Source organism: Leucoraja erinacea, chromosome 18 (assembly GCF_028641065.1).
Source record: "Leucoraja erinacea ecotype New England chromosome 18, Leri_hhj_1, whole genome shotgun sequence".
Taxonomy (NCBI): domain Eukaryota; kingdom Metazoa; phylum Chordata; class Chondrichthyes; order Rajiformes; family Rajidae; genus Leucoraja; species Leucoraja erinaceus.
The window spans coordinates 23,636,140-23,663,075 of record NC_073394.1 but is presented as its reverse complement, the minus strand read 5'-3'; the positions used below and the strand labels follow the sequence as shown (position 1 = coordinate 23,663,075).

Sequence of the window (26,936 nt, the reverse complement as noted above, 5' to 3'; positions counted from 1 at the left end):
CGGGTCAGGCAGTACAGCTGGAGAACATAGATATGTGACATTTTTGAATTGGGACCCTTCTTCAGGCTGAGTTACTCCAGTATTTTGTATCTTTCCTTTGGAAGCCAGCATCTAGATTCCTTATTCTATACATTCTGCCTGCTCTCCCGTTGTTTGGATATCCTAAAAGCTGATAATTTGTTCCCACTGCTCACCTTCCATGGTTCCTGCTGGTCTCCTGCTCCTCGGCGCACCATTTTACTGAGAGTTAAGCATATGGGTTATTGAGGTCCTATTGCCAACCTCCCTTTAAATGTACTATGTCCGTTTCCAACAGCATCTTTAAAATCACCAAATTTTATTTCTTTAAGAATGAACTGCTGATGCTGGAAAAATCGAAGGTAGAGAAAAATGCTGGAGAAACTCAGCGGGTGAGGCAGCATCTATGGAGCGAAGGAATAGGTGTTCCCTTTACACTCACTAGAATCTTTATTATATTATGCCAGAGACGCTGTCTGACCCACTGAGTTACTCCAGCTCTTTGTGTCTATCTTCGGTGTAAACCAGCATCTGCAGTTCCTTCCTACGCATTTTGTGTTTTAGTGCTCCTCTAGTGCCCTTTGAGTGCTTTCACCCAACGCAAATTGGAGGAACAGCATCTCATATTTCGCTTGGACAGCTTACAGCCCAGTGGTATAACTTGATTTCTCTAACTTCAGGTAGCGGACATTCCCTCTCTTTCTATCCCCACCCCAAGTCGCAATAGCATCTCGTTTTCACCCGACAAACAGCTAACAATGGCTTGTTTCCTTTGTCATCGTTACTTGTTTGCATATCTTTCATTCATTGTTCTTTATCTCTCCACATCATCGTCTATATCCCTCGTTTCCCCGTCTCCCTAACCGGTCTGAAGAAGGGTCTTGACCCGAAACGTCATCCGTTCCTTCTCTCCAGAGATGCTGCCTGTCCCGCTTAGTTACTCCAGCTGTTTGTGTCTACCTTCCTTTGAGTGCTGCAGAAGTGACCAAAGACCATAGATCTATAGATGTCCCTTCGCTCCATAGATGCTGCTGCACCCGCTGAGTTTCTCCAGCATTTTTGTGTGCCTTCGATTTTCCAGCATCTGCAGTTCCTTCTTAAACACCATAGATCTATGATCTTTGGAAGTGACCGAGTGGGTGGCAGACAGCGCTCCATGATCTTTGGCAGACGGCTGGTGCTGCCCTTCCCTTCCTCTCCTCTCCACTTGGTGCCGCTGTTGAGGGGTCCTGACCAAAGATCCTAGAGGAGCAGCTCCTCTATAATCTTTGGTCCTGGCGACGGTGCAGCCGGACGTGCGCGGGAATGCGCGTGCTCACGCTCATGGCGTCGCGTCCTCGGTTTCCATGAAAGCCCGAATGGCTGCGAGCATATGGACGGCGGGCCTGGCGACAAGGTGAGCCACGGTGTAGCTCTGGCCTCTCTCTTTGGTCACCACCAAGCTCCACGTTCTCAAGTTGTAGAAAGTGCATTTAATAGTGAAGAGGAAATGAATCTTAGTGGCGCAGCCAGTAGTGTTGCTCCCTCAGCGCTGGAAACCCGGGTTCGATCGTGTCTCGGGTGCTGTGTGGAGCAAAGATCTTAGAGCTCCGCTATAAGATCTTTGGTGTGGAGTTTGATCGTTCTTCCCAAAGATCTTTGGTTCTTCCTGTGACCGCTGGGGTATCAGAGATGCTCAAATTTCCCCCCACATCACAAAGCCGTGCGAATTTGTATGTTAATTGGCCCTCTGGTGTGTAGGGAATGGATGAGAAAGTGGTATAACATAGAAACATAGAAAATAGGTGCAGGAGTAGGCCATTCAATATGATCATAGCTGATCATCCAACTCAGTGTCATGTACCTGCCTTCTCTCCATACCCCCTGATCCCTTTAGCCACAAGGGCCACATCTAACTCCCTCTTAAATATAGCCAATGAACTGGCCTCAACTACCTTCTGTGGCAGAGAGTTCCACAGATTCACCACTCTCTGTGTGAAAAATGTTATTCTCATCTCGGTCCTAAAAGACTTTCCCCTTATCCTTAAACTGTGATCCCTTGTTCTGGACTTCCCCAACATCGGGAACAATCTTCCTGCATCTAGCTTGTCCAACCCCTTAAGAATTTTGTAAGTTTCAATAAGATCCCCCCTCAATCTTCTAAATTCTAGCGAGTACAAGCCGAGTCTATCCAGTCTTTCTTCATATGAAAGTCCTGCCATCCCAGGAATCAGTCTGGTGAACCTTCTCTGTACTCCCTCTATGGCAAGAATGCCTTTCCTCAGATTAGGAGACCAAAACTTTACACAATACTCCAGGTGTGGTCTCACCAAGACCCTGTACAACTGCAGTAGAACCTCTCTGCTCCTATACTCAAATCCTTTTGCTATGAATGCTAACATACCATTCACTTTCTTCACTGCCTGCTGCACCTGCATGCCTACTTTCAATGACTGGTGTACCATGACCCCCAGGTCTTGTTGCATCTCCCCTTTTCCTCATCGGCCACCATTCAGATAACAACTAGTGTGAACGGTTGATCAATGGTCAGCGTGGCATGGGAGCTGTTAGAGGTTTGGAGGGAGCCTTCGGGAATTCGGGACCCCACCTTATATATATTCACAAGGAACACACCCTAATTTACCATTTCGTCGATCAACACGTACCCTGCAATTAATGACTAAATTATTTCAGTTTATTACTGCCAGTTGTCGGGTGTTCGCATACAAAACATGTCTAGATCCTAAAGGCATCCGTCTCCAATTCAAACCCGCGACCTTTAATTCCATTTTGATTCATATCAAATTATATGAGTAAAGTTTTTTTTTCTTCTGTTCACTGCTACCACAAACCAGAGTCTTTCATTGTGTCTGTATTGCCTGTACTTTCCAGAAAGATGAATTTGGGGAATTATTGATAGAAAATAAGAAAAAGGCAGAGATTTTGAACAAATATTTTAAATTTGGCCATGCTAGTTAACATTCCAATAATACAAAATTGGGGATTAACGGTAGGGAGGAACTCAAAGGAATCAATCTCAGTAGGGAAAACGTGTTAGAAACTATTGGGACTAGAATCTGACAAGATGTCTAGACCTGATGGCATGGATCTGATGTTATTGAAAAACAATGGCTGCAGTGACAGTGCACGTGTTATCTGCAATCTTCTAAAATGCTCAATGATCTGAAAAAGGTCCCAGTGAATTGGACATGCTAGTGTTATGGTCTCAATTATCTATAGTGTAAATTATTGATGTGGATGAAGGGATTGAATGAATCCTTATTTATAATCCCTTTGCAGACATTATCCTCCTCATACCTTCCTTTCCCAATTGTATTTGTATAATCAACAATTCTGACTAGAATAGTCAGAATTATTGATGATACAAATACAAATGGGAAAGGAAGGTATGAGGATAGAGTCTGCAAAGGGATATGGAGAGGGATTTATTCATCAGGCAAAAAACTGCCAGATGTTGTGGAGGAATTTGGCAGGGAAAACAGAGTACTGCTTAAATGGGGAGGGAATACAGTACATGGTAGTTCAAAAGTATCAGAGGGGCCTTGTTTAATCAAACACAAAGTTGGCAGATGGGTACAACAAGTAATTATGAAGATAAATGGATTGTTGGCCATTATTATCCAAGTTCAAGCTTATCGTCATTCACTGAGGTACAAGCTTATCGTCATTCACACTGAGGTACAGGTACAATGAAAAGACTTGTTTGCAGAACACAAAAATAAATTATACATAAATCAAACATAAGTTACACTCCACACACTACCAGAAGACAGTGCAAAAAACAAGACGAGTGCCAAAAACATGTAATCATAATCATAATTACTTTATTAGCCAAGTATGTTTTGCAACATACAAGGAATTTGATTTGCCATACAGTCATACCAATAAAAAGCAATGAAACACACAAAATACATTTTAACATAAACATCCACCACAGTGACTCCTCCACATTCCTCAATGTGATGGAAGGCGAAAAAAAGTTAAATCTCTTCCCTTCTTTGTTTTCCCGTGGTCGGGGGCCTCGAGCCTTCCGTTGACGGGTGATCTACCCGTGGTCGGGGCTGGTCGAAACCTGCGACTGGAGCTTCCCGACATCAGCCTCTACCTGAGACTGCGAGCTCCTCGATAGTGAAATCCGCAGGCTGCAGTTGGAGCGTCGATCCCAGGCAACGGATCGCAAGCTCTGATGGTAAGTCCACGGCCCCACGGTGGGGCTTAGTCAGTCTCGAGCAAGGCCTCCAGCTCCATGATGCTAGGCAGCAGAGCGACCAGAGATGCGATCTGGAAAACAATCGCATTTCCGGCAAGGTAAGAGGTTAAAAAAAAGTTTCCCCCAATCCCCTCCCCCACCCCCCACATAAAACAAACCAGAGAACATTAACACATACTATTAAAACACTAAAAAAAAGACGAAAACACACAGACTGTTGGCGAGGCTGCCATCGATGACGGCGCCACCCGGTGGAAGAGGTAGACTGAGGCGTTCCATTGTCGAGATAGGAATAGGGTTGTGTAGATTAGTACCTGTACATTTACTCATCGCCACCAATCCAAAACTAGTATTCCTTGTACTCTTGCTAAATTAGTTAAGCTCTATCAGACTACTGTTTTGGATATAATGATGGAGGCATTATCTGCCAACCCCAGTAATCTAGATCAGTAACCCAGTACTGGTGGTGGTGAGTGTGTTGGGTGGAGGGGGAGTCAGAATCTTTTATAATGTTTTAATGTAATGTGCACATTTTTCTATCCTGTAATTGAAATGCATCTCTGTGTTTTAGTTTACTGCAGAGACCATGACTTTGCATGATAGTGCCACTGATTCTCCGTGTTGTTGACACTGACTTCACCGGAAAATGCTCCAAGTATCAAGCTACAGCCTTGTGCTGTCAGTACAATTCATTATACTGATCTTCGACCTGTTGGCCAATTCCTTCGCTGAACTGTTACTAATCGAAACAGTTGTTCCTCTAATAATATTCATGTAAGTGCTATTATGTATATTAACACTAATAGATTAATGGGGCCATTTACCAATATCATAAGGGTGGAGGAGAGGGGAAGATCGATTATATTATATTCAGTTATTTTGATTATGTTGTTATGTTCCATTCTTTGCGCATTCCCTGCTGAATTTGAGACTCATTACATCGTGTATTGTACACTTCAATCTCAGAATCTTAAAACTGTGGGATTCCTCAATTCTTCCTTTCTTGTGTCTATCTATTCTTATAATTTAATATACAAGCACAAAACCGTTTGCCCCACATTTTGTTACAACTTTGTTAAACATTTCTTCAATGCCATTGCAAATTATCTTTCTCCTTGTGAACTATGACAGGATTTAATGTGCACAATGTTGTACTATCTCGAGTTTAAGTAGAAATATTTGTAACTAACCAGTTCACTGAATTGTTCTTCTGGTAATTATTTATTTATTTATTTATTCATGGGATTTGCTGGCAATGTTGACATTTATTTTACATTCCTAATTGCTCCAAACTGAGGAAGTTGTTAAGAACCAATCACTTTGGTTGGTCTACAGTCAAGTGTAGGCCAGACATGGTGAAGATGGCATATTCCCTTCCTTGAAGAACACATATAGTGAAGGGAGGGGACATGACCATTATTAATTTGGGGTTCTTTTAAAATAAAATTGCTTGCCATATAGGGTTTGAATTTATGTCTTTGGATTAATGTTCTAGATCTCTGGATGAGGTTTCCCTGATACCAATTTCTAACCATATTGAAGATTATGTTTTCTATCCCAAGTCTGTGATAAAACAAGTTTTAAATACATGGCATTTTATATGAACACCCATGAACAATATATATAGAGTTTAGTTATTTTTTTGTAATCATCTTTATTCTGTCCTGGTAATGCCCTTTGCTCTGGGCCGTAGCTCCTCACATCTGCTTTAAAACTGTATAGAGCAGTGGTTCCCAACGTGGGGCATACGCCCCACAGGGGGGCAATTTGATTTTTAAGGGGGGCAATTGAGCGCGACTGAGGAGGTCTGTGGGTCCAAACTTTCGATTTTTATTTTTTTGGATTTTCCATCAGGTAAACATATGTAGTTTATGTTTCAGGTGTTATTTTGAGTAAATATTTTTTTTTGGGTAAAAAAGGTCTTTATTGTGTAGTTATTACATAATCCAAGGTATTGGCATTTTAAGCTTCTTCAGCTGAAATGGAGTTCACTTTTTAAATGATAAGAATTATATATCACCACATGGCGGGGGGGGCATCAGGATTTTAGAGGTGATTAGGTGGGGCATGGCCAAAGAAAGGTTGGGAACCACTGGTATAGAGGCATACTGACAACTAGCAAATAGTGAATTTGGAGGTTTGTGAGTCCCATATCCCTCCCAAACAAAATAATCTAGGCAGAGACAAACAGCTTAGATGTGAAAAATTGAAAGAATATGCTTCTTTAAGATTATACCAGGTTAAGACAATATGTTTGCTCTCCCCCTCTTCTTCAACATGGTAAATGAACATATAAATGAGAATATAACCTGGAGAGATGCCTAAAGTATTCAGAAGGATGTTATTGTGACAGGGGAGCTTCAGTTATAAATAGAGGCTGGATAGGACTTTATTTCGTGGTGAAGGAGTAACTTTATGGAGGTATATAAAAGCATGAGGGACATAGATAATGTGGATGGTCATAGTTGTTTTCCCAAGGAAAGGGAGTTTAAAACGAGAGGCCGTACCTTTAAGGTGAGAGGAGAAAGATTTAAAAGGGTTCTGACGACCAACTTCTTCACACCTGGCTTTACGGTATGAGTAACCAGACCTTTGAGGCCGATACAATTACAATGTTTCAAAGATTTGGATGGGTACATGGATAGAAAAGAACCAAACTCAGTCAAATGGGACTAGCTCAGATTGACATTGGCATGAACGAGTTGGGCCAAAGGATCTGTTTCTATGCTATGATTCTATCAGAAATAGTTTCCCTTTTAGGCTCTTTTAGCTACACACAAGTTTATTTAACTCTCATCATTATTAACCAGATCTCATGAAAATAGATCTGGTTAATAAAGCTGTTTGTACAAGATTGCTGAGCACAAATTGACAGACTCATTTACTGTTTCACTACGATGACTGTGTTTCAACAATAGGCCATTAGTTTAACGCACTTTGAAGAGACGTACTATAAAATTGTAAGTCTGTTTTTATTTTAATTGCAATTTTCTTTTAATTGTCATTGTTTCTGTGCAATTGATACCGAAAATCTAACTATTTTCCCTATTTTCAGCATACAAGACATCGGAATCCTCTTCAATATCATCATTATCTTCCTGATGTTTTTCAACACATTTGTCTTTCAAGCAGGGCTGGTCAAGTTGTTGATTCACAGGTTTACGGGAACCATTATTATCTCTGGAATTTACTTTTTTCTGAGTGTCAGCTTTCATGTTTGGATTCAGGTATGCAAGGCTTGCAGCAATTAGATGTGTTCTATTGTTCACTGTATTAAATTGCATACTTCTTGATTAGAAGTGTTGAGGGTTATGTGAATGTAATCTTTCTTTGTGTCAGAAAAAGTATTTCTGGATAAATGTGGAATATTTTGGTAATTAGCAAAGATAGAAAGTCCTTAATTCAAATCGGGGAGATTTGGAAGCAAACTTGTAAAAGACAACATGCTTATGTGGTAAGAAAAACTAAAGTCTCAAGCTCTTATTTAAGGAGAAAACAAAATTCCCTCACGGTCTTCACTCCAGTCTGTCAATTGTGGAAAGGTGATAGATATAGATAGATATGCCATTTATTGTCACTATACATGTACAGTGAAACTGAAAGCTGCTCGTACTCAGTGCATACATACAATTTAGCACAAAAAACAAGAGACAGAAAACAAAAAAACAGAAGGGAGATGGGGGGGGGGGGGGGAATAGGTGCACAAATTCTGCGGCGCTACATTCATATATACATATATACAGATGGAAGTCCGTGTTGGGCGGTGTAGTCAGTGCATGTGTGAATTTGAATTTATAGTAGATATAATTCTCAGAAAGCAACTATTCCTGAGTCTGTTTGTCCTGGATTTGATGCACCTATAGCGCCTTCCAGAGGGCAGCAGGTCGAACAGTCCAAACGCAGGATGGGAGCTGTCTTTGATGATCTTCTTTGCCCTGCTAAGGCAGCGGGAGGTGTAGATGTCCATCAGGGAGGGGAGAGGGCAGCCAATGATCCTCTGCGCTGTCCTGGTTACCCTCTGAAGCCTCTCCCTGTCTGCCATGGTGCAGCTGCCATACCATGCTGTAATGCAGTATGTCAGCAGGCTCTCGATGGACGAGCGGTAGAAGGTCAGCAGCAGGTTAGAGTCCAGGTTGTGCTTCCTGAGGACCCTCAGGAAGTGCAGCCGCTGCTGAGCCTTCTTGATGACCGCTGTCGTGTTGTCCGTCCAGGAGATGTCAGCAGCGATATGGACACCGAGAAACCGGAAGGTGTTGACCCTCTCCACACACTCGCCGTTGATGTGTAGGGGGGCTAAGTCGGTGCTGTGCCTCCTGAAGTCGACAATGAGCTCTTTTGTTTTCCTGGTGTTCAGAGCCAGATTGTTTTCTGAGCACCAGGTTGTGATGCCTCCTTCCATATTATTAATTCCATACATATAGCTGTATTTACATTCCACATGTATTTAAAGCTTATTATTTTGTCCTCTTCACATCAGTATGTTTCTGCTTACCCCATCCTTTCGAAGCCTATGCCTTCCAATCTTAGAATCCTCTACCCTGTGGAAAAGACTGTGACCATGCTTTATCCATGACACTTATGATCTTGCACACCTCAATAAGGTCACTCCTCAGCTTCCTACTCTCCAAAGAAAAAGGACCCAGCCTAACCAACCTCTCCCTATAACTCAAATATGTTAAAACTCAAGCTCCCTATAACTTATTACGTATAACAATCTTTGGTTTATTGATCTAGTTATAACAAAATTGGACAATGAATGTCCAGTTCTGGTTGATTTGATAAGGCTTGTAATACCATTTGGGGTAGGTGTGAGTATGTGCTGGGTAACCAGGAACATAATCAGGAACAGTTTCTTCTCCTCCATTATCAGGTTTCCGAATGGTTCCTCCATAAGCTAGGACACTGTCTAATTTACCTCTACCCCACTGTGGACATCGCACTTTGTCTATGGAACTGATCCACTACAATGCTGAGAACTATATTCTGCACTCTGTATCTTCCCTCTTTGCACTGTCTATTGTACTTGAGTTTGAACTGCTTTGGTCTATTTATGGTATATCTGATCTACATGTAAAACAAAGCTTTTCATTGTAGATGTGACAATAATAAACCTAAACCACAAATCTCTAGGGTCATAATAGAAGGGTAATTTGAATCTGGTCATGCTTCTTTAGAGTTAAGATGCAGATTTTAGTTCAAAATAAACAACGCTTCCTTTAATCTTCAAAACTAATGTAGGGATAAAGCCAGAACATTGTATCAGTACTCATTTTCAGGACCACAATTGTTGACAGTGTTTGTATTCTTAATTATGTCTGGGACGAGAAAGAAGGTCAAAGGGATTTGGTTTTCTTAGACAGCTAATCGTATTAGTTGATGCACAGAAGCCAGGGTGTTAAAGGCAATTCTAAATCTATTTGCATGTCGATGAAAGTGGTTGTATATGTTTCCATAATTATTTACTTAAGCTATTTAATCTTGTTCACCACAGAATCTGCGATGGCGGTATCGGCACAGGTTTGTGTGGACAAATGGGCTTCAAGTACTTTTTGTCTTCCAACGGTTTGGTAAGAAAGCTGTCAGACAAAGTTGTTATGGTTATCTTTTTTAAGATACTTTTGTCACACAGCTAATGACTTTCCATGAAATTGGATTCTTTGCCACTAAACATATATTAAAACACTAACATAACAGAAGGAAATGTATTGAATCTCAGCCTTTTGCACCCAATGTCCATGCATAGTATTAGTTTTATTGAAATGTTGGTTTGTAAATAAGATCAAGAACACAGCAGTCCAAAAATGTCCAGTAATGGTATTGTTTGGGATTTATTTCTGCGATCACTGAGATTATATTCGCAACTATACTTTGCAACACTATACTGGAGGAAAGTAATGTGAACTGATTGTTGGTACAGATAAATGGAGAAACAAGGAACTACGAGTGCTGCTTTACATAAGTGTTGAAGTAACTCAGCGGGTCAGGCAGCATCTCTGGAGAGGGGGTTGACAGGCAGATGCATGCCCAGGGCTGAATAGAGAAAATGTGTGCAATAGGGACATGGGCGTGAGTGAAGTACAGGATTAATCCTAATTATATGCACAAGATGGAACCCATGTGATTTACGTTAGAAGGAAGCAAATATTTGAAAGCATCATTCTAAATGTCGAACAAAACACTTTGCAAAAAGGAGAACCAGCATTTGCTTAGAATCAAGGAACTTTACATTGCAGATTAACATAGAAAATAAAGCCAACATTATTTTCCAAAGTTGCCTGACTGGTTCTAATAAGCATCCAGTGTTGAAAAGGATGCCAACTATTAGGAGATTGCCAATTGTTGGGGGGAGTTGACAGTGATAGAATAATTCTTCCAAAACATTTTTTGGTTGAAGTTGAGTTTGAAGAAGCTACTTATTTGACCAATTAAGGGTTTAAACATGCATCTGCATTGAGTATGGGTATGTTGGAATGTCACACGATCTGTTAATATAGAGAATTTCAAATGTGATGCACTAACCTGAAACTGCTTAATTTTATTTCATTCCCAGTTGCTATGTTATACTATTATTCCTACAAAAGAACCACTCTTTGCCTTGGAGACCCACGATTATACGAAGACTCGGAATGGCTCCGAAATGAATTTTTCCGTGTTCGAAAATGAGTTGGCAGAGTATTGCAATACTCCAAATTAAAAATTGAGTATTTGACATGTTCAAGATTTGGACTAAATATAGAGCATATTTAACTTTCAGTATACTACCCATATTTGAAGAAAATAAAATATTGTTTTAAGACAGTTGTATGCAATTAAGAGAGCTTAATCCTCTAAGCACTTCACTGCTAAATCATGCGTTTGCCATTAATTATATTTTTCTCTGTACAATCATTATTTTTATTGAACTCTCACTAATCAAGATGTTTTGCTAGTTTTCCCCCACTTCATACCTTCCTCTTGGTGGCACATACTTTTGGTGTGGAACAGTTCTGTGGCACTGCTAATTCTTTCAGGTGCAAATTAGTTTCAGGTCCATGCATTTGTTTCTCAGCATTTTTTCTACCTTGTATAAATAACACAAAAATTCCCCAGCCCCATTCTGCCAGCTTCTATCTACCTCCCACAAAAAATTACCCAACCCCAGATTGCCTACTTCTATTAACTTCTCTAACAAAATCAGACGACCAGGCTGAGGCCAGATCGGATATCTCCTCACGCCTACCCATTGACTCTGGCCCCACATATTAACGCCAAGCCATCATCTCCTAACCGTTACGGATCTCATAATCTCTGGCTATCTCCACTCCAGTCATAGTTCCCCAGCCCCATACTGCCCATTTCTATCTCCTTTCCAAATAAAATGGTAAAACACAATTTATCTGCTCCATCTGATCATCTTTAAAAATAAGTTGAATAACATCATAGAACTTTGTACCCTGTATATGCTCAACAATATTTTTTTGCTTTATTTCCAAGGAGCTGCATGGATGGCATCGTAAGGGGATTGTTAGAATTTTGCAAGCTATGTTGTTGTAAGGGAGGGGAACATATTGGGGGAAGGTCTTGTACCATCTCTAATTTATTGATTTATAAAAGGCACAATGAGCTGTATCTCTGTGTTTGTTCCCATCAATAACACAACAAATAAGGTACTGAGGACCGTAATGCACTACATGGGAGACAGGTGACCAAGTTTCAGAACTAGCTAATTGATTTGTAATTGTTTTGAATTTTTACTCTAGCTTGTTGTTGTATTTATCCACTTCGAGCCTAACTTTTAAAATATTTTTACTCTTTATATTTTTGAGTCAAAATGATATGCAGTATTTAGTTTGCCCTAATATACAGTTCCATTTCTTCAATTTAATTTGAATAATGTGTTTTAAGTCCTGCTATTTTCTCCATGATGGATTTCATGATAACTGTTCTTGTATTAAAATATATTTGTTTATTTTGTGAACCAGATTAGTATGACAACTTTTATAATAGATTATTTTCTTGAACATTTCTGTATTGTGATTGTTTTGTATTAAATATGTAAAGAAAATTTTCAACAAGTTTATTGATTTTTTTTTGCTGTTAATAGTTTACCAAAGGTGTTACCTTTTCGTTTATCCACCTCAGTGAATAAGGGATTATTGTACTAAACAGAGAGACACAAGGAACAGCAGATGCTGAAATCATGAGTAAAAAAACATAGTGCTGGAATAACTCAGTAGGTCAGGCAGTATCTCTGGAGGACATGGATACGTGACATTTTAGGTCACGACCCTTCTTCAGACTACAAAATAGTTTTCATCTCATTCCATTGGCAAATTCCATCAGTTAATCCAGTTTGGGCTTTTCAAACATGTTTAATTGTTGAAATAAAGTTGAAAATATGTATTTTGGATTACTTAACCAAGGTGTCTTGCCTTATTAAAGACAGCACTGTACACTGGATGAGCACACATTGTACACTGTACACTGAGTTGCCACATTGTACCAGATCTGGAGAGAGTGAAATATCACCATTGAACTAATTTTCCAAGACAAACAAAATAATTTGTTCATGTATAATCAGTTTACAGCTGAGATGTTCTCATAGTAGAGAAGTATATCAGGAGCTTTAATTAGTGATATTCAAAATGAGGTGTTTTGCACCAAAAGAAAGCTTTCCAGAAATACAAATTAAGCATCCATTTAATTTTGAAAAATAGATTTGTTGACATCATCTTTTCAGGTAAAACACTCCAAATCAAAAGATCCCCAAATTATTTAAGGGAATTTCAAGTTGTGTGAGGTCTAGTCCGGTGTTGTTTGTTTTTTAAAATATTTTTCCTTTTGATTATAGTAGCTGATAAAATTTGAGTGCGAGGTTTAAAAAGATCACATCATACATCCCCGTCTCTGCTTTAGTCCCCTCTTCTCCTGTCTCCTGCTATCCATATCCCTCCCTCTGTCTTTACATTTCACACCTTATCTGACACGCATTTCTGCCTTGTCTCTTAACCCACGCATCTGTCAGTCAGACCCCCCCCCCGTCCTCCTCCTCCTCATGTATGTCCACCAAACACTTGTGTAGGAAGGAGGTGCAGGTTTAAACATAGAAACATAGAAAATAGATGCAGGAGTAGGCCATTCGGCCCTTCGAGCCTGCACCGCCATTCAATATGATCATGGCTGATCATCCCTCAGTATCCTGTTCCTGCCTTCTCTCCATACTCCCTGATCCCTTTAGCCACAAGGGCCACATCTAACTCCCTCTTAAATATAGCCAATGAACTGGCCTCAACTACTTCTGCGGCAGAGAGTATGTAACCGAAGAGAGACACAAAAAGCTGGAGTAACTCAGCGGGACAGCATCTCTGGAGAGAAGGAATGGTGACGATTCTGGTCGAAACACGAAGGAGGGTCTGAAGAAGGGTCTCGACCCGAAACGTCACCCATTCCTACTGCACAGATGCTACCCGTGTCCCGCTGATTCCACCAGCACTTCGTGCCGAAGATCTTTGAAGCAGAGCTTTGTGTGATATCCCGCGTGATACCGACCGGGGTTGGTTACCAGGAAGTGACGGATGGTCGCCGGAGCTGTTGTCATGGTGAGGCAAAGATGGCGAGAGGTGAGTGTCGCGGCGGCATCTGGGGCGACGGCGGCGAGTCCATCTCCAGCAAAGATACTAGAGGAGCTCCTCTAGGATCTTTGATCTCCAGCATAACCCGACCCTCCAAAGCGTTATTGACAAGCAAATAGCGACCTTCACAAACACTTGTTACTCAAAACGAGCACAGAAAGAAGGAGCGGGATCGTGAAATCTTATTCATAAAATGTCAACGAATTGAGGCATTCACTTCCCAACCAGGAACAGAACGTTAACATATTTGGAAAGGAGTAGGCTTAGTGTGTGTATCTAGAAACTAAAGTACTGTATGGCCATTTTACCATTTGCATCTGTAATTAGAAGATAGACACAAAAAGCTGGAGTAACTCAGCGAGTCAGAGAGCATCTCCGAAGAAAATAAATAGGTGACGTTTCGGAAACGACCCTTCTTCAGACTGAGAGTCAAAGGGAAAGGGAAACGAGAGATGTAGACGGTGATGCCGAGAAATATAGAACAAATGAATGAAAGATATCCAAAAAAGTAAAGATGATAACGGAAACTAAGTGAAAACGAGTTACTGACAATTAGACTCAACAAGACGACTTGGGTGGGGGTAGGGATGGAGAGAGGGGAGATACAAGGGTTACTTGAAATTATAGAAATCAATATTGGAGAAATTAGGGTTTCCCCCAACAATAATTAACAACAGCTTGTATGACCGCTGAGTTACTGCAACACTTTGCAACTTTTTTTGTAAACCAGTGTCCAGTTCACTGTGTTTAGTCTGTATATCAATTCTTAATTTCCCTTCCTCTTCCAATGTAAAGCACTATAATCTTTCTTGAAAATTAATTTTGGAAAATGCTGGTTAATACTAACGATAGAATAACAGGCAATACTAACGAGAGAATAACAGTTTTTGCTTCAGGTTAAATTCGTTTTTTTCAGTTCTGACAAAAGATTCCAGCTTCAAGACTTCTCCTGCTTCCACCCTGTCTGGGCTCCCTCTATTTCTCAGCACCTTAATGCTTGTTTTACCTCTAATGTTTTCTGTTGATAGTAAAACTTAATACTGGGAAAAAATAAACCTGTTTCTTTTCCCAAGTTTGTATTTGATCAGTATTTTAAAAAATGCCTTTTAATGTTGTAAAACATCCTAAGATGCTTATTAAGGAGAATAAATAACATTTGGCACTGACTATCAATAACAACGATCAAAATCTGCTGAGAAGGGTTATCAAAGGAATAAATAAAAGCAGGGGAGAGAAGATTAAGGAGGAAAGATTGGTGGATTGACACCTGAAGATTTTAGCACCAATGGTAAAGTGATCAATGTTGAAAGCCAGAATTAGAGTGAAATTGTCTTGAAGAGTGGAAGGACAAGAGCTTATAAAGACGAGGGACCTGAAATGAAAGATGAAGTGTTGCTTATGAGAAGCAGTGTGAGTCAGCAAGCACAGAGCTGATGAATAAAAGGCATGGGTCTTGACCTGAAACATCACCTATTCCTTTTCTCCAAGGATGCTGCCTGACCTGCTGAGTTACTCTAGCATTTTGTGCTGGAGTAACTCAGCGGGTCAGATGGCATGGTGTAACAGAAATTTGAATGATCCAGGGTTTGTAGAAGGTAGAATGACCCAGGTGCTTGAAGGAAGTAAAGTTTACCAGGAAGGTGTTGCACAGGAGAATAAGTTGTTAACAGGGGAGGGCCAAGATTGAAAATAATCATTTGAGTCAAAGGTTGCTGCTTGCCTGATCGGAATTTATTCGTGACTTAGTAAAGAAGCAAGGCAGAAATATGGTTTGGAAGTATTCCAAAATTATTTTATGAAAGAATTACCTAGATTTAGCAATAAATAATTCCAGCAATTGTGATAGTTAGAATAAACTTGAAATTAGCATGTGTTCCAAGAAAGGTCAAATTTAGCCTTTCCTGGACAAGATGGCTAGTCTTTAGATAGACACAAAAAGCTGGAGTAACTCAGCGGGTCAGACGGCATCTCTGGAGGAAAGGAATAAGTAACGTTTCGGGTCAAGACACTTCTTCAGATGCGAAACATCATCTATTCCTTTCTTCCAGAGATGCTCCCTGACCCAGTGAGTTACTCCAGTTTTTTGTGTCTTATCTTCGGTTTAAACCAGCATCTGCAGTTCCTTCCTACACATGACTAGTCTTTAGTTCACACGTGCTTTATTTTTACTCAATGGTTTGTGAGGAACATGTACCAGTGTCTTATAATTGTTGTATTTTACAGGAAAACCACCTCCAGTTGTATCCTTTTATGAATTAAAAATTATTCCTGATGCACATGGGCAAATAATTGAAAACGAGGAATGTTCGAGACCAGCTGCAAAGACTTCCCTTTGCTGATTATGTCGTTTTTGCATGGAATTAGGATTATGCTATTGGAATCACAGTTGTCATGTCCATAACATAAACCTGATAATGCTGAATTGCCACCCTCATTAATAAAAGGCTTATGATTTCTCAATAGTTAGTTACACTTCTGAAACTTCAGTTTGCTAAAATATAATCATCAATTAATAAAATGTTATTTGTGATCCTTCCTTAATTTTTTGCAAAAGCTCTCTCTGGCCCCACTGGAAATTCTCCTACTCCTCAACAGCTGGTACTTTGCAGCGTACTTTGTGGCAGAGATCCTTTTTTTCATATATAAAAGTATGTTCTAAATCCTATGTTGTGAGTTTTAATCGTTACTTTTAATTGTAGTATGTGATATCTATGCTTCTAAAATTGTATTTCTTATTTATATTGACTAGTGGAAAATGTAGAATGTGAGGGCAAAAAATTAGGTTTTTTGTCACTTTATTTTGCAAATTTTCAACATAGCTTGGTTCTTTTTTTAAGTAATATTATTTCCAGTAGAATGAAAAAACTGGAAGTAAAAGTTAAACATTTTAACTTAACTGAAAACACATTAAATGCTTGTTTCACTATAATTTGGAGTAATTTGTGCTGTGTTACAATTTAGGTGGTACCTTTTAAAAGCCTTTAAAATGCTCATTATCCCGTGATGGATTGGTTAACTGTTTTAAAGCCACGATAAGCATGCAAATTATTATATGAGCTAGGATCATGAATGTCAGCAAGTTATTTTTGTTAGAAATTGTTAAAGCTTAACTCAAATATGTTATATACAAGTACTACATTTCCTGGCAGGGTAATCAGATATTCATTATGTGGGGTATCTGCCTTGTATAAACATAGAGTTACAGAAATACCTTTCACTGCTGCTTACCTGTTAATAATGATGCATGCATGGACGAGAGGTCTGTGAGCTATATGTGGAAATGTCATTGCATTGGTCTTACACATTTAATTTTAGAAGGAAGTGATCATCTACATGCCGACAATAAAATTCCAAATTTTGTTTGAATTATTTCAAAAACATGCCATCCTTTGAATATATAAAATGCATGCCCTCAAGGAGAGCTTTAACATTATTAAGCTCCAATTAAAGCAAAATCCTGTTCAGAGTTTCAGCAATAAAGGTGGAGATGGAAACAGCCGTTCTCAGAGGAAGGATATGAGATGGCTGCTCAGCCTAGAATTAGACACAATGCCAAAGATGGACAAAAATATTCAGTACAAAGTATACAATGTTTCTGAAGGTAGTGACTTTGGTATTACAGGTACCAATATTTAATTGAACACTATTATTGCCCCTCCATTTTTGAATGCTGAGGAAGCAATGTCACAAATCAAATCCAATGAACCAGGAAAAGTTTGGTACGGGTGAGGTAGAGTTGGATGTTGTTGGCATGGGTACCAGATACATTTAGCCAGCATATATTCCACAACTGAACATCTGCTCTACACTGGGGTGCAAAACGGCAAAGATTCACAACCCTAATATTGAAGAACTCCCTTCCTCTCAATCTTAAATGGCCAACCACATCTCCTACTAGACGTTGAGCAAAAGACAACAGTCTTATCAACATCCACCTTGTCAATCCTTCCTTGCATCTTGTATATTTCGTGAGATTATCCATTTTCTATTAAATTAATGTCTTTGGGAAGGCCAATATGTATTACCCGTCTATAATTCTCCTTGAAGGTGGCGGTGAGTCACCAAACAGCTTTTTGGTGAAGGTACTTCCATAATCCTCAGGAGCAGGAGTTCCAGAATTTCAACCCAGTAATGATAAAGGAACAATACTGTATATCAGAATCAAGATGATATGTGCCTTGGAGAGGAATTTTCACTTGTTGATATATCCATGGCCAGTTGCCTTTTGACATTCTTGGTGTTTGGAGTCGCACATTTGGAAGGAGCTTTTGGAATTATTGGGTCCACTGTTTGTCTTGGCCAATGTTCTGAGTGTACTAATAACAAGCAACTCTTGCTGCTTCAATCATTCCATGTTTTGCTAATATTCTGTGGCAGGTCTGGCCGTGACTTAGACTTGAGATGTGCAGTTTCCACGCATAACTTCTTGTCCAACTTGTAATGCTCCTTTGTTATATGTTATAGGTCTGGTGTTGCCCTATGCCTCTGCAAACCTGGCTTTGGATCTAGTCATGCTGTTTTTGTACCTTGGGGTTGAAATATTAAGGATATTCTTTGGTAAGTTACCCTAAAACTACTTCTGAAAGTTTGTATAGAGTTGAATCCCAGGGACATTATGTCTCAGACTTTTCTGCCTCATAACTTATGAAAGTAGATAATTTAGAATTCTGGCCAGTGCCATGAAGAAAATAACAGGGGGGATTTTTTTATTTATTGACTATTTATTTCATTGAAGGTTGAATGCAGTGTTTTACCTTCCTTGGATCTTACTACTTGTCAAACAAAGTTAAAAATAATATAGAAACAAAGAACTTCAGATGCTGGTTTATACCAAAGATAGATACAAAGTACAGGAGTAACTCAACAGGTTAGGCAGCATCTCTGGAGATAAAGGATAGGTCATGTTTTGGGTTGAGACCCTTCTTCAGACTGAATGTAGGGGATGGAGGGGGAGGGGGAACGGAAGAGCTGGAGGTGAGAAAAGACCAGGACAAATCGGAGGCGGCAACAAATGACCTCAGGTAGGGTGCTGCCCTGGTGGGTAAATGTTGGCTAGAGAAAGTGTGATCTCAAAAAGGAAATAAATGTAGCGAACTTTGGAACTGTTTAATCTAGGGTGAAGGAAGAGGGCAAGAGGGGAAGGGAGTGTTGGTAGCATTTACTTAAAATTAGAGAATTCAACGTCTATCTAAAGTGAAAAATATTTTTTGTTTTAAAAGTGAAATTAAAGTACTCCAGGTCGAGCAGTATCTGTGGGGAGTGGGGCAGAGTTAATGTTTCAGAATAATAACTATCCATTTTAAGATGCAGAAAATGGCAAGAGGAGAAAATAAAACAAAAGTATGTGATTGAATATGCAGACAATAATTACAAAATATATGATAATGCAAAACAGGATGATAAAGGGATAAGTGAAGAGACAAACAATAGGTCAAGGAGGTGTAAGTGAGAATACTAGAAATTATTAAAAATAACAAAATGCTGTAACTATGTACACCTTCTCCTTTAATTCCAAACAGAGAACTTACCCCCTTAACCCTCTTAAAATCTTCCTTGCACTCTTTTCAGCTTAGTGGCCACTTTCCTATCAGCAGGATGACCAAAACTGAACACAATGCTCAAAGTGCATGTCACCAGCATATTGAACGAGTGCTGAGAAAAATGAAAAGTGTTGAGCAATTGAAATGAAGTGATGGGGCCAAAAGTACATTAACAAATTACCCTTGTGGAATAAAACGGCGAAGTAGTAGTGCAGGAGCGAGTAAATAGCCTGTTGCCAAGGAAACCATTCAATAAGGCTGAGAGCTGATGGAGAAAATTCTGGAGGTTGGCCTCTTGAAACCTGGGTCATTGGGGATTGCAGCTGTATGGGAATCAAGTTGAGAGGGACAAATGGTTGACAATTGGGTAAGGAGAGGTGAGATTTGGCTGTGATGCCTAGAAAACAATAATTTTCCAGGTGCACAACGGTAAAATGGCTCTGGGTGAAGTAACAGACTGAAACTGCAATTAGTCATCTCTTCTGCTGTGAATAATTGAATGTAAGATAAATATCTATCTAATTACTTTTTAAATTTTGCATTAGGTTCCAAGGGGAATCTGTCTCAACGCAAGGTGCCTCTCACTATTAGCCTGGTGCTTCTTGGGCCATCTACAATAATGGCAATTTACTATCTGATATTGCAGACCTATGTTCTAAGGCTGGAACTGACCATCAATGCAATATTGTTGGTTTTTTATGTCTTTGAATTGGTTCTGTACATCGTGGGCTTGATGAGTTTCTCAAGGTAAGAAGAACAATTTCTCTGCACATTTCCAGATGATTTTCATTATTAAATGTTCATGCCTGTTCTTGCAAGTACAGTGACTATGGGTTTGTATTCAAGTTTGGAAGCGACTTTCAAATCTGGGCAAATTCTTCAGAATTTTGTGAACTCCCTTTCCTGCTTGTTACGCTGCCAAGACTGAGGGTAAAAACACTGAGCCCAATTCTCTTAGTTTAGAGATACAGCATGGACATAGGCCCATTGGCCCACATCATCCATCAATCACCTTTTCACATGTTCTATGTTATCCCACTTTCACATCCACTCCCTAAACATTAGGGGCAGTGTACAGAGGTCAATTAACCTACAAATTCGCACTTCTTTGGGATGTAGAAGGAAACTGGAGCATGAAGAATACATTGTAAACAGGAACAAGCTGGTTTACTTTGCATTCATCCTCCAAATCAGAGGCTCAGTTGTTGCTCCAGTTAACATAACCTAACCTGCCACTAGCAGAATAGAATTTGCCTCAGCCCCCCTGCTGTCTCCGCCCAGCCCCCAGCCTTCTGGCTAGTCCTCCTTTTACCTTTCTTGTCCCCACCCACCCCCGCCCCCGATCAGTAAGAAGGGTTTCGGCCCGAAACGTTGCCTATTTCCTTCGCTCCATAAGATGCTGCTGCAAGTTTCTCCAGAATCAGAATCTTCCGTTTGGTTCAAAATCATTATTATACACTGAGTTGTGAAGAAAGCTATGCTTTTCTTTAAAGAGGTTAATTCTATTAAGATGGAGTAACAGTTCTGAAATAAAATGGGAGAAGGCCGTGTATGTCAAATACAGATCAAAATTATCATTTGGTCACTGGCACTTCCCTTTCGGACAAACAAATGTTATTGATTTTGTTCCCAAGCAGAGGATATTGATTTAAATTTTGATTTAATTAAATGAAAATGTAAGGGAAGGGAAGACAAGAGGGATAACCAAAGACATTTTCAGTTTGAAGGAATTGTATGTAGACCACTATGCCTATTATATCCATATAATTTAGCGTCAAGTCATTCCTCAGCAACACTAATCCATCCGATCATGTATCATAGAAATGGTTAGAGAGTGTGATTTGCTGCAAATATTGTGCATCGGAATAGATAAAGCTCATCAGACCCATTAAGATATTACTAACAGTGAAAAGCAAAAAAAAAACACAAATTCATACATAATTGGGATATTGTAGTCTGGTTGATTAATTGACAGTCATGCAAATTCCAGGATACTATAGCTGCCCATTATGATACACAATCCAAGCAAACCAAGCACTTGCCTGTATATCTTGTACATAAGAGGATTTAGACCAACATAGATAGCCTTGATCATATTGAAGTCTGGGCAGGCTCGGTAAGGTTAATCCTGTTCCTATTTCCTCGTGTTCTTGTGTGCCTATGAACATTTTCTTCTTTCCCAGGAAATCGAGCTAATTGTTTGGCAATGTATATAATAATTTATTTACCTTAAGTTCAATCATTTAATTCCTTTTAATGAATAGTTGTTGTACTTGAGGTATATTCCTAATATTTCACTTTGTTTTCTTAGTATAATCGCAGCTGACTGAGTATTTGAAGAAAGCGAACATCCCTTGAGGTGATCAACACTCTGTGCCAGCCAGTGCATATTTGTAATGCATATATAGTATTTTTGTAAGCAGCTATCTTAAAAATAATGTTTCCAACATGTTATACAGTTATATTTTTATTAATGTATTGTATTTTTGCTAATAATTCTGTGAATAATTTTGGATCTTTTTTGGTTCTCGTCTCTCTTTCCCCTGTAGTTATCAAAGGTATCTTGAGCTAGTTTTATTGGCTTCAGGAAACATCCTCCTCTCTCTGCTGTTTCCTCCTAATTTGGTGGGAAAGATGCTGGATTATCAAAGATAATAGCAGTGCATTTGGATAGCAGTAACAGGATTGGTGCAAGTCAGCATGGATTTACAAAAGGGGAAATCATGCTTGACAAATCTTATGGAATTTTTTGAAAATAAAACAAGGAAAATGGACAAGGGAGAGTCAGTGGATGTAGTGTACCTGGACTTTCAGAAAGCATTTGATAAGATCCCACACAGAAGATTAGTGGGCAAAATTAGAGCACATGGTATTGGGGGTAGGGTATTAACAGGTCACTTTCAGAATGGCAGGCAGTGAATAGTGGGGTGCCACAAGGCTCGGTGCTGGGACTGCAGCCATTTACAATATACATTAGCAATTTAGATGAAGGAATTAAAAGTAACATTAGCATATTTGCAGATGACACAAATATGGTGGCAGTGTGAACTGTGAAGAGGATACTATGAGAATGCAGGGTAACTTGGACAGGTTGGGTGAGTGGGCAGATGCATGGCACTGGCAGATGCAGTATAATGCGGATAAATGTGAGGTTATCCACTTTGGATGGGAAGGCAGATTATCTGAATGGTGTCAGGTTAGGAAAAGGGGAAATACAACGAGAGCTGGGTGCCCTAGTACATCAGTCACTGAAAGTAAGCATACAGGTACAGCAGACAGTGAAGAAAGCTAACAGCATGTTGGCCTTCATAACGAGAGGAGTTGAATATAGGAGCAAAGAGATCCTTCTGCAGTTGTACAGAGCCCTGGTTAGACCACACCTGGAGCATTGTGTGCAGTTTTAGTTTCCTAATTTGAGGAGGGACATTCTTGCTATTGACAGAGTGCAGCGTATGTTCATGAGGTTAATTCCGGGATGGCGGGGCTGTCATATGATGAAAGAATAGAGCGACTGGGCTTGTATTCACTGGAATTTAGAAGGATGAGAGGGAATCTGATAGAAACACTAGACCAAGTGCAGACCTGTTGGGTCTGCTCCCCAATGCAATATTCCAGCATTCACCCATTCCCCAAATTCAACTCATTCCCCTAATGCAACGCGGGGGTGTGGGGGGGGCAGGGGTGTGGGGGAGGGGGGTCAGTGCCGGATTCAGATGAAGAGAGGCCCTAGGTTGTTCAACTTATGAGGCCCCTCACAATCCCCAACCTCCACGACTAGAAGAAGATGGAAGAGTCCACCAGATTGACACCGATTTGCAGATGAGCGTGGCCAATGAGATAAGGGGCTGGAAGGCTGAGCTTTTTATTTATTTATCTATTGCCAGTGCTAGTGTCGAGTTATCGGCTTAAAACACTATTATTCTGAAATGGAGTGCAAGGCAAATTACTGAAAAGTTGTTTAGAGATTACAGTGTGTTGTGACAGCATATGTAGGAAAGGCCTAAGACAGTGTCAAAAATATTATACACCTTGCAGGGCTCTCACTTAACTTTTTTTGCCAGCCGGGCAACCTTGGCAGCTTTTTAGGTTGCCAAATGACAGTTTAGGTGGTCATTTAAGACGGCTTGCATGACGCGTGCGATAATGTGCTCGGACGAAGTGCGTAGTTACCAGTCGGAATTATGCTCAATGAAGCATTCACATATTATTTCTGCTTCAAATAAAGTCACAAATTAAACATATTCACCAATCAAGACATGATATATACCACAATGACATGCAGCAAAATTATAATACAGTATCTCAACTCTGTTTACACGTTGCAATGAATGCAATTTCTATTATTTCTTTCCACTTCCAAACAAAAATGTGGTTGGATTATTCAACGCATGTTATAGGTGGCGCGACCGATGTTGCAGTGGCCTCTGCAATCCATCTGTTTTAATTTTTTGTCCTGTTGAGTGTATAGTTTGTAGTGGTTTTTTATTGTTTTTAACTGTGTGTTGGGGGCAGGGGGAACTTTTAAATCTCTTCCCTGCACCGGAGACCCGACCTTTTCCCTGTCGGGTCTCCATTGTCGTTGGGGCCTAGCACCGTGGAGCGGCCTCCAACCGGAACGATCTGGGGGCTCCAGTCGCGGAGCCTCCGGACACACACTGGCTGGCTTCGGGGCGTGGAGAGCTGTGGTGGCGCGCTGCTGCGGCCCGACTCCGGAGCTTCGGAGGCTCCAGCCGCAGGTCCGGTGGACGGTCACATCGTGAGCTCGCGGGTCCCTAGTGGGAGACCGCTTTTCGGAGCTCCCACAACGGCAACTTCTCCCGCCCGAGTTGCGGGGTTGAAGGCGACCCGGAGCGGGGCCTTACATCGCCCGGCGCGGCTTAAACGGCCGCGGGACTTGCCAGCACCCGTTGGGGGCTCCAACATCAACATCAGTGCCTTACATCGCGTGGCGCGGCCTTAATGGCCGTGGGACTTGCCATCGCCCGCTGGGGGCTTTGACATCGGGAGAAGAATGGAGAGCAGAGTAGAGACAAGACTTTGCCTTCCATCACAGTGAGGAGGAGATTCAGGAGGATGTATTGTATTGTATGATCAACCTCGGTGAGACCAAGCGCAGGCTTGGCGATCGCATCGCCCAACACCTCCGCTCGGTTCGGCACTTCAATCCCCCTCGCATTCTGAATCCGACCTTTCTGTCCTGGGCCTCTTCCATGGCCAGAGTGAGGCCCACCGTAAATTGGAGGAGCAACACCTCATATTTCGCTGGGGAAGTTTACACCCCAGCGGTATGAACATTGATTTCTCCAATTTCAGGTAGTCCCTGCTTTCTCCTCCCTTTCCCAGCTCTCCCTTGGCCCACTGTCTCCGCCTCTTCCTTTCTTCTTCCCGTCCCCCCCACCTCACATCAGTCTGAAGAACGGTCTCAACCCGAAACGTCGCCTATTTCCTTCGCTCCATAGATGCTGCCTCACCCGCTGAGTTTCTCCAGCATTTTTGTCAACCCATTCGCACAAGTTCCGTTATCCCACTTTCCTCACCCACTCCCTACACATTAGTGGCAATTTTATAGAGACAAGTTAACCTACAAAGCCAATGCATCTTTGGGGTGTGGGAGGAAAACCACACGCTTGCAGGGAGAATGTGCAAATTCGGGCGGTGAGGAGGGAGCACCGTGCTGAGGGAGGGAAGCAGTGGCCGCGGGCGCCCACCCGAGTGAGGCCGCAGGCGGGCATGGACCCGAGTGAGGCGGTGGGCTGGTGCCGACCTGAGCGGGGCCACGGGCCGACCCGAGCAAGGTCGCATCTTCAGTGCAACTGGGCCAGGCGGGCCAGGCAAAGGGAGGTTTCCAGAACATTCCAGCGTGGCGGCCTCCTCCCCCCCCTTGCGAATTTATGAAGTTAAAACAGTTGGGGAGGTGGAGAGGGGGCATTGTGACGTCATTCGAAGCTGCTTGAAAAATCTGTATGTGGCCGTTTTGGCTTTTTTAATGATGAATAACTTTTGAAATATAGCATGAAATGTGAAGGGAACCTGTTTATTGCGTCGACTAGGTTAATGTGAGTAATAATCTGTAAAAATGTCAACAGTTGCGCGTAGTGTTTTGACGAAGGTAGAACAACACACGCACACACACACACACACACACACACACACACACACACACACACACACACACACACACACACACACACACACACACACACACACACACACACACACACACACACACACACACCCCACACACACACACACAAGATGGGACTTTAATAAGTATATGATAGACATAAAATGATATAAGGGATTGGACACGCTAGATGCAGGAACCATGGTCCCGATGTTGGGGAAGTCCAAAACCAGGGGCCACAGTTTAAGAATAAGGGGTAGGCCATTTAGAACTGAGATGAGGAAAAACTTTTTCACACAGAGAATCGTGAATTTATGGAATTCTCTGCCTCGGAAGGCCGATTCACTGGATGCATTCAAAAGAGAGTTATATAGAGCTCTTAGGGCTAGCGGAATCAAGGGACATGGGGAGAAGGCAGGAACGGGGTACTGATTGTGGATGATCAGCCATGATTACATTGAATGGCAGTGCTGGCTCGAAGGACTGAATGACCTACTCCTGCACCTCTTATCTATGTACCTTTATGTTATATTTACTCAAATAACTTTAGAAATTCTGCACCAATGTGTTTGTGCTCTGTTTTTGTCTCGTGTATCCATGAAAGTGGTGATTCTTGCAAATAGTGGCCAAAAATATTTACCTCCATGTTGAGCCTAATGGTAATTGTTAATAAACTAAGATGGGAGTGTCAACTACGGAAATCTTCAAAATCTAACGTGATTTAGTCCACAATCAAATCCACACCTGTGCACTCTACTTGTAGTTTCTTATAATGGCATTGTAGGAACTGCAAACCAAAATGATTTTTCACATTGTTCCTCTGAACTGATGCCCATGGACGTAAGTTAAATCAGCACAAGCCTGAGAGCAAATATCTGAAGAAGTGTCCAGACCTGAAACATTACCTATCCATGTTCTTCAAAGATGCTGCTGCTTGACCCGCTGATTTACCCAGCACTTTTGTTTTTTTCTCTTATAAACCAGTATCTGCAGTTCCTTATTTGTACTCCAGCAAATGTTTGTGGTATTTAAAGCTTTGTATCATTTCATGCAATGTATTCAATCTAATGCATATGATTTAAAGCACGTGGATCTTTCTTAACATTGCAATGGTAAATTGCATTTGTGTTTGGGAATATTGTCGTATTTTGCAGTCTGATCTTCCACTGCTAAAGGAAAATTTCTGGAGCAAAATCTGGAATAGGAGGCGTGATCTTATAGAAGTGTACACAATAATGAAAGGAATAGATAGGGTGAATACACTTTTTGTTTTCCAAGGGTAGGGGAATCAAGAATTAGAGGGCTTAGGTTTAAGGTGAGAGGAGAAAGAACTTGAGGAGTAACTTTTTCACACACAAGATGGTGGATATATGGAACGAACTGCCAGAGGAAATGGTTGAGGCAGGTACTATAACCACGTTTAAATACATTTG

The 26,936-nt window shown here is 40.9% G+C and overlaps 2 protein-coding genes across 3 annotated transcripts; both read left to right on the top strand.

Annotated features, from left to right (window-relative positions):
* The first annotated feature begins 1,255 nt into the window (after positions 1–1,255).
* On the top strand, positions 1,256–12,272 carry tmem138 (transmembrane protein 138). Of its 2 annotated transcripts, none has more exons than XM_055649607.1 (5): positions 1,256–1,414; positions 4,800–5,002; positions 7,284–7,455; positions 9,720–9,795; positions 10,779–12,272. In XM_055649607.1, the coding sequence occupies exons 2-5, from the start codon at positions 4,875–4,877 to the stop codon at positions 10,889–10,891; spliced, it is 489 nt and encodes a 162-aa protein (XP_055505582.1). In that variant the 5' UTR covers positions 1,256–1,414; positions 4,800–4,874; the 3' UTR covers positions 10,892–12,272. The 2 variants fall into 2 exon arrangements, with proteins under 2 accessions (XP_055505582.1, XP_055505583.1); XM_055649608.1 differs by lacking the exon at positions 1,256–1,414 and adding an exon at positions 4,189–4,207.
* Positions 12,273–13,716: 1,444 nt separating this feature from the next.
* On the top strand, positions 13,717–25,490 carry LOC129705792 (transmembrane protein 216-like). The gene is made up of 6 exons (XM_055649599.1): positions 13,717–13,827; positions 16,063–16,079; positions 16,394–16,487; positions 18,304–18,396; positions 19,925–20,126; positions 21,691–25,490. Exons 1-6 carry the CDS (start codon positions 13,818–13,820, stop codon positions 21,707–21,709), a joined length of 435 nt encoding a protein of 144 aa, XP_055505574.1. The 5' UTR covers positions 13,717–13,817; the 3' UTR covers positions 21,710–25,490.
* Positions 25,491–26,936: the final 1,446 nt, after the last annotated feature.

Excerpts from the sequence above, each read along its gene's own strand:
- tmem138 (XM_055649607.1), top strand. The coding sequence starts at position 4,875 with ATGCTCCAAGTATCAAGCTACAGCCTTGTGCTGTCAGTACAATTCATT. Across the intron at positions 5,003-7,283 it reads GTTCCTCTAATAATATTCAT|CATACAAGACATCGGAATCC; the intron begins GTAAGTGCTATT and ends CCCTATTTTCAG. Across the intron at positions 7,456-9,719 it reads GCTTTCATGTTTGGATTCAG|AATCTGCGATGGCGGTATCG; the intron begins GTATGCAAGGCT and ends TGTTCACCACAG.
- LOC129705792 (XM_055649599.1), top strand. Across the intron at positions 16,488-18,303 it reads CCTTTTTTTCATATATAAAA|GTCTGGTGTTGCCCTATGCC; the intron begins GTATGTTCTAAA and ends TATATGTTATAG. Across the intron at positions 18,397-19,924 it reads AATATTAAGGATATTCTTTG|GTTCCAAGGGGAATCTGTCT; the intron begins GTAAGTTACCCT and ends ATTTTGCATTAG.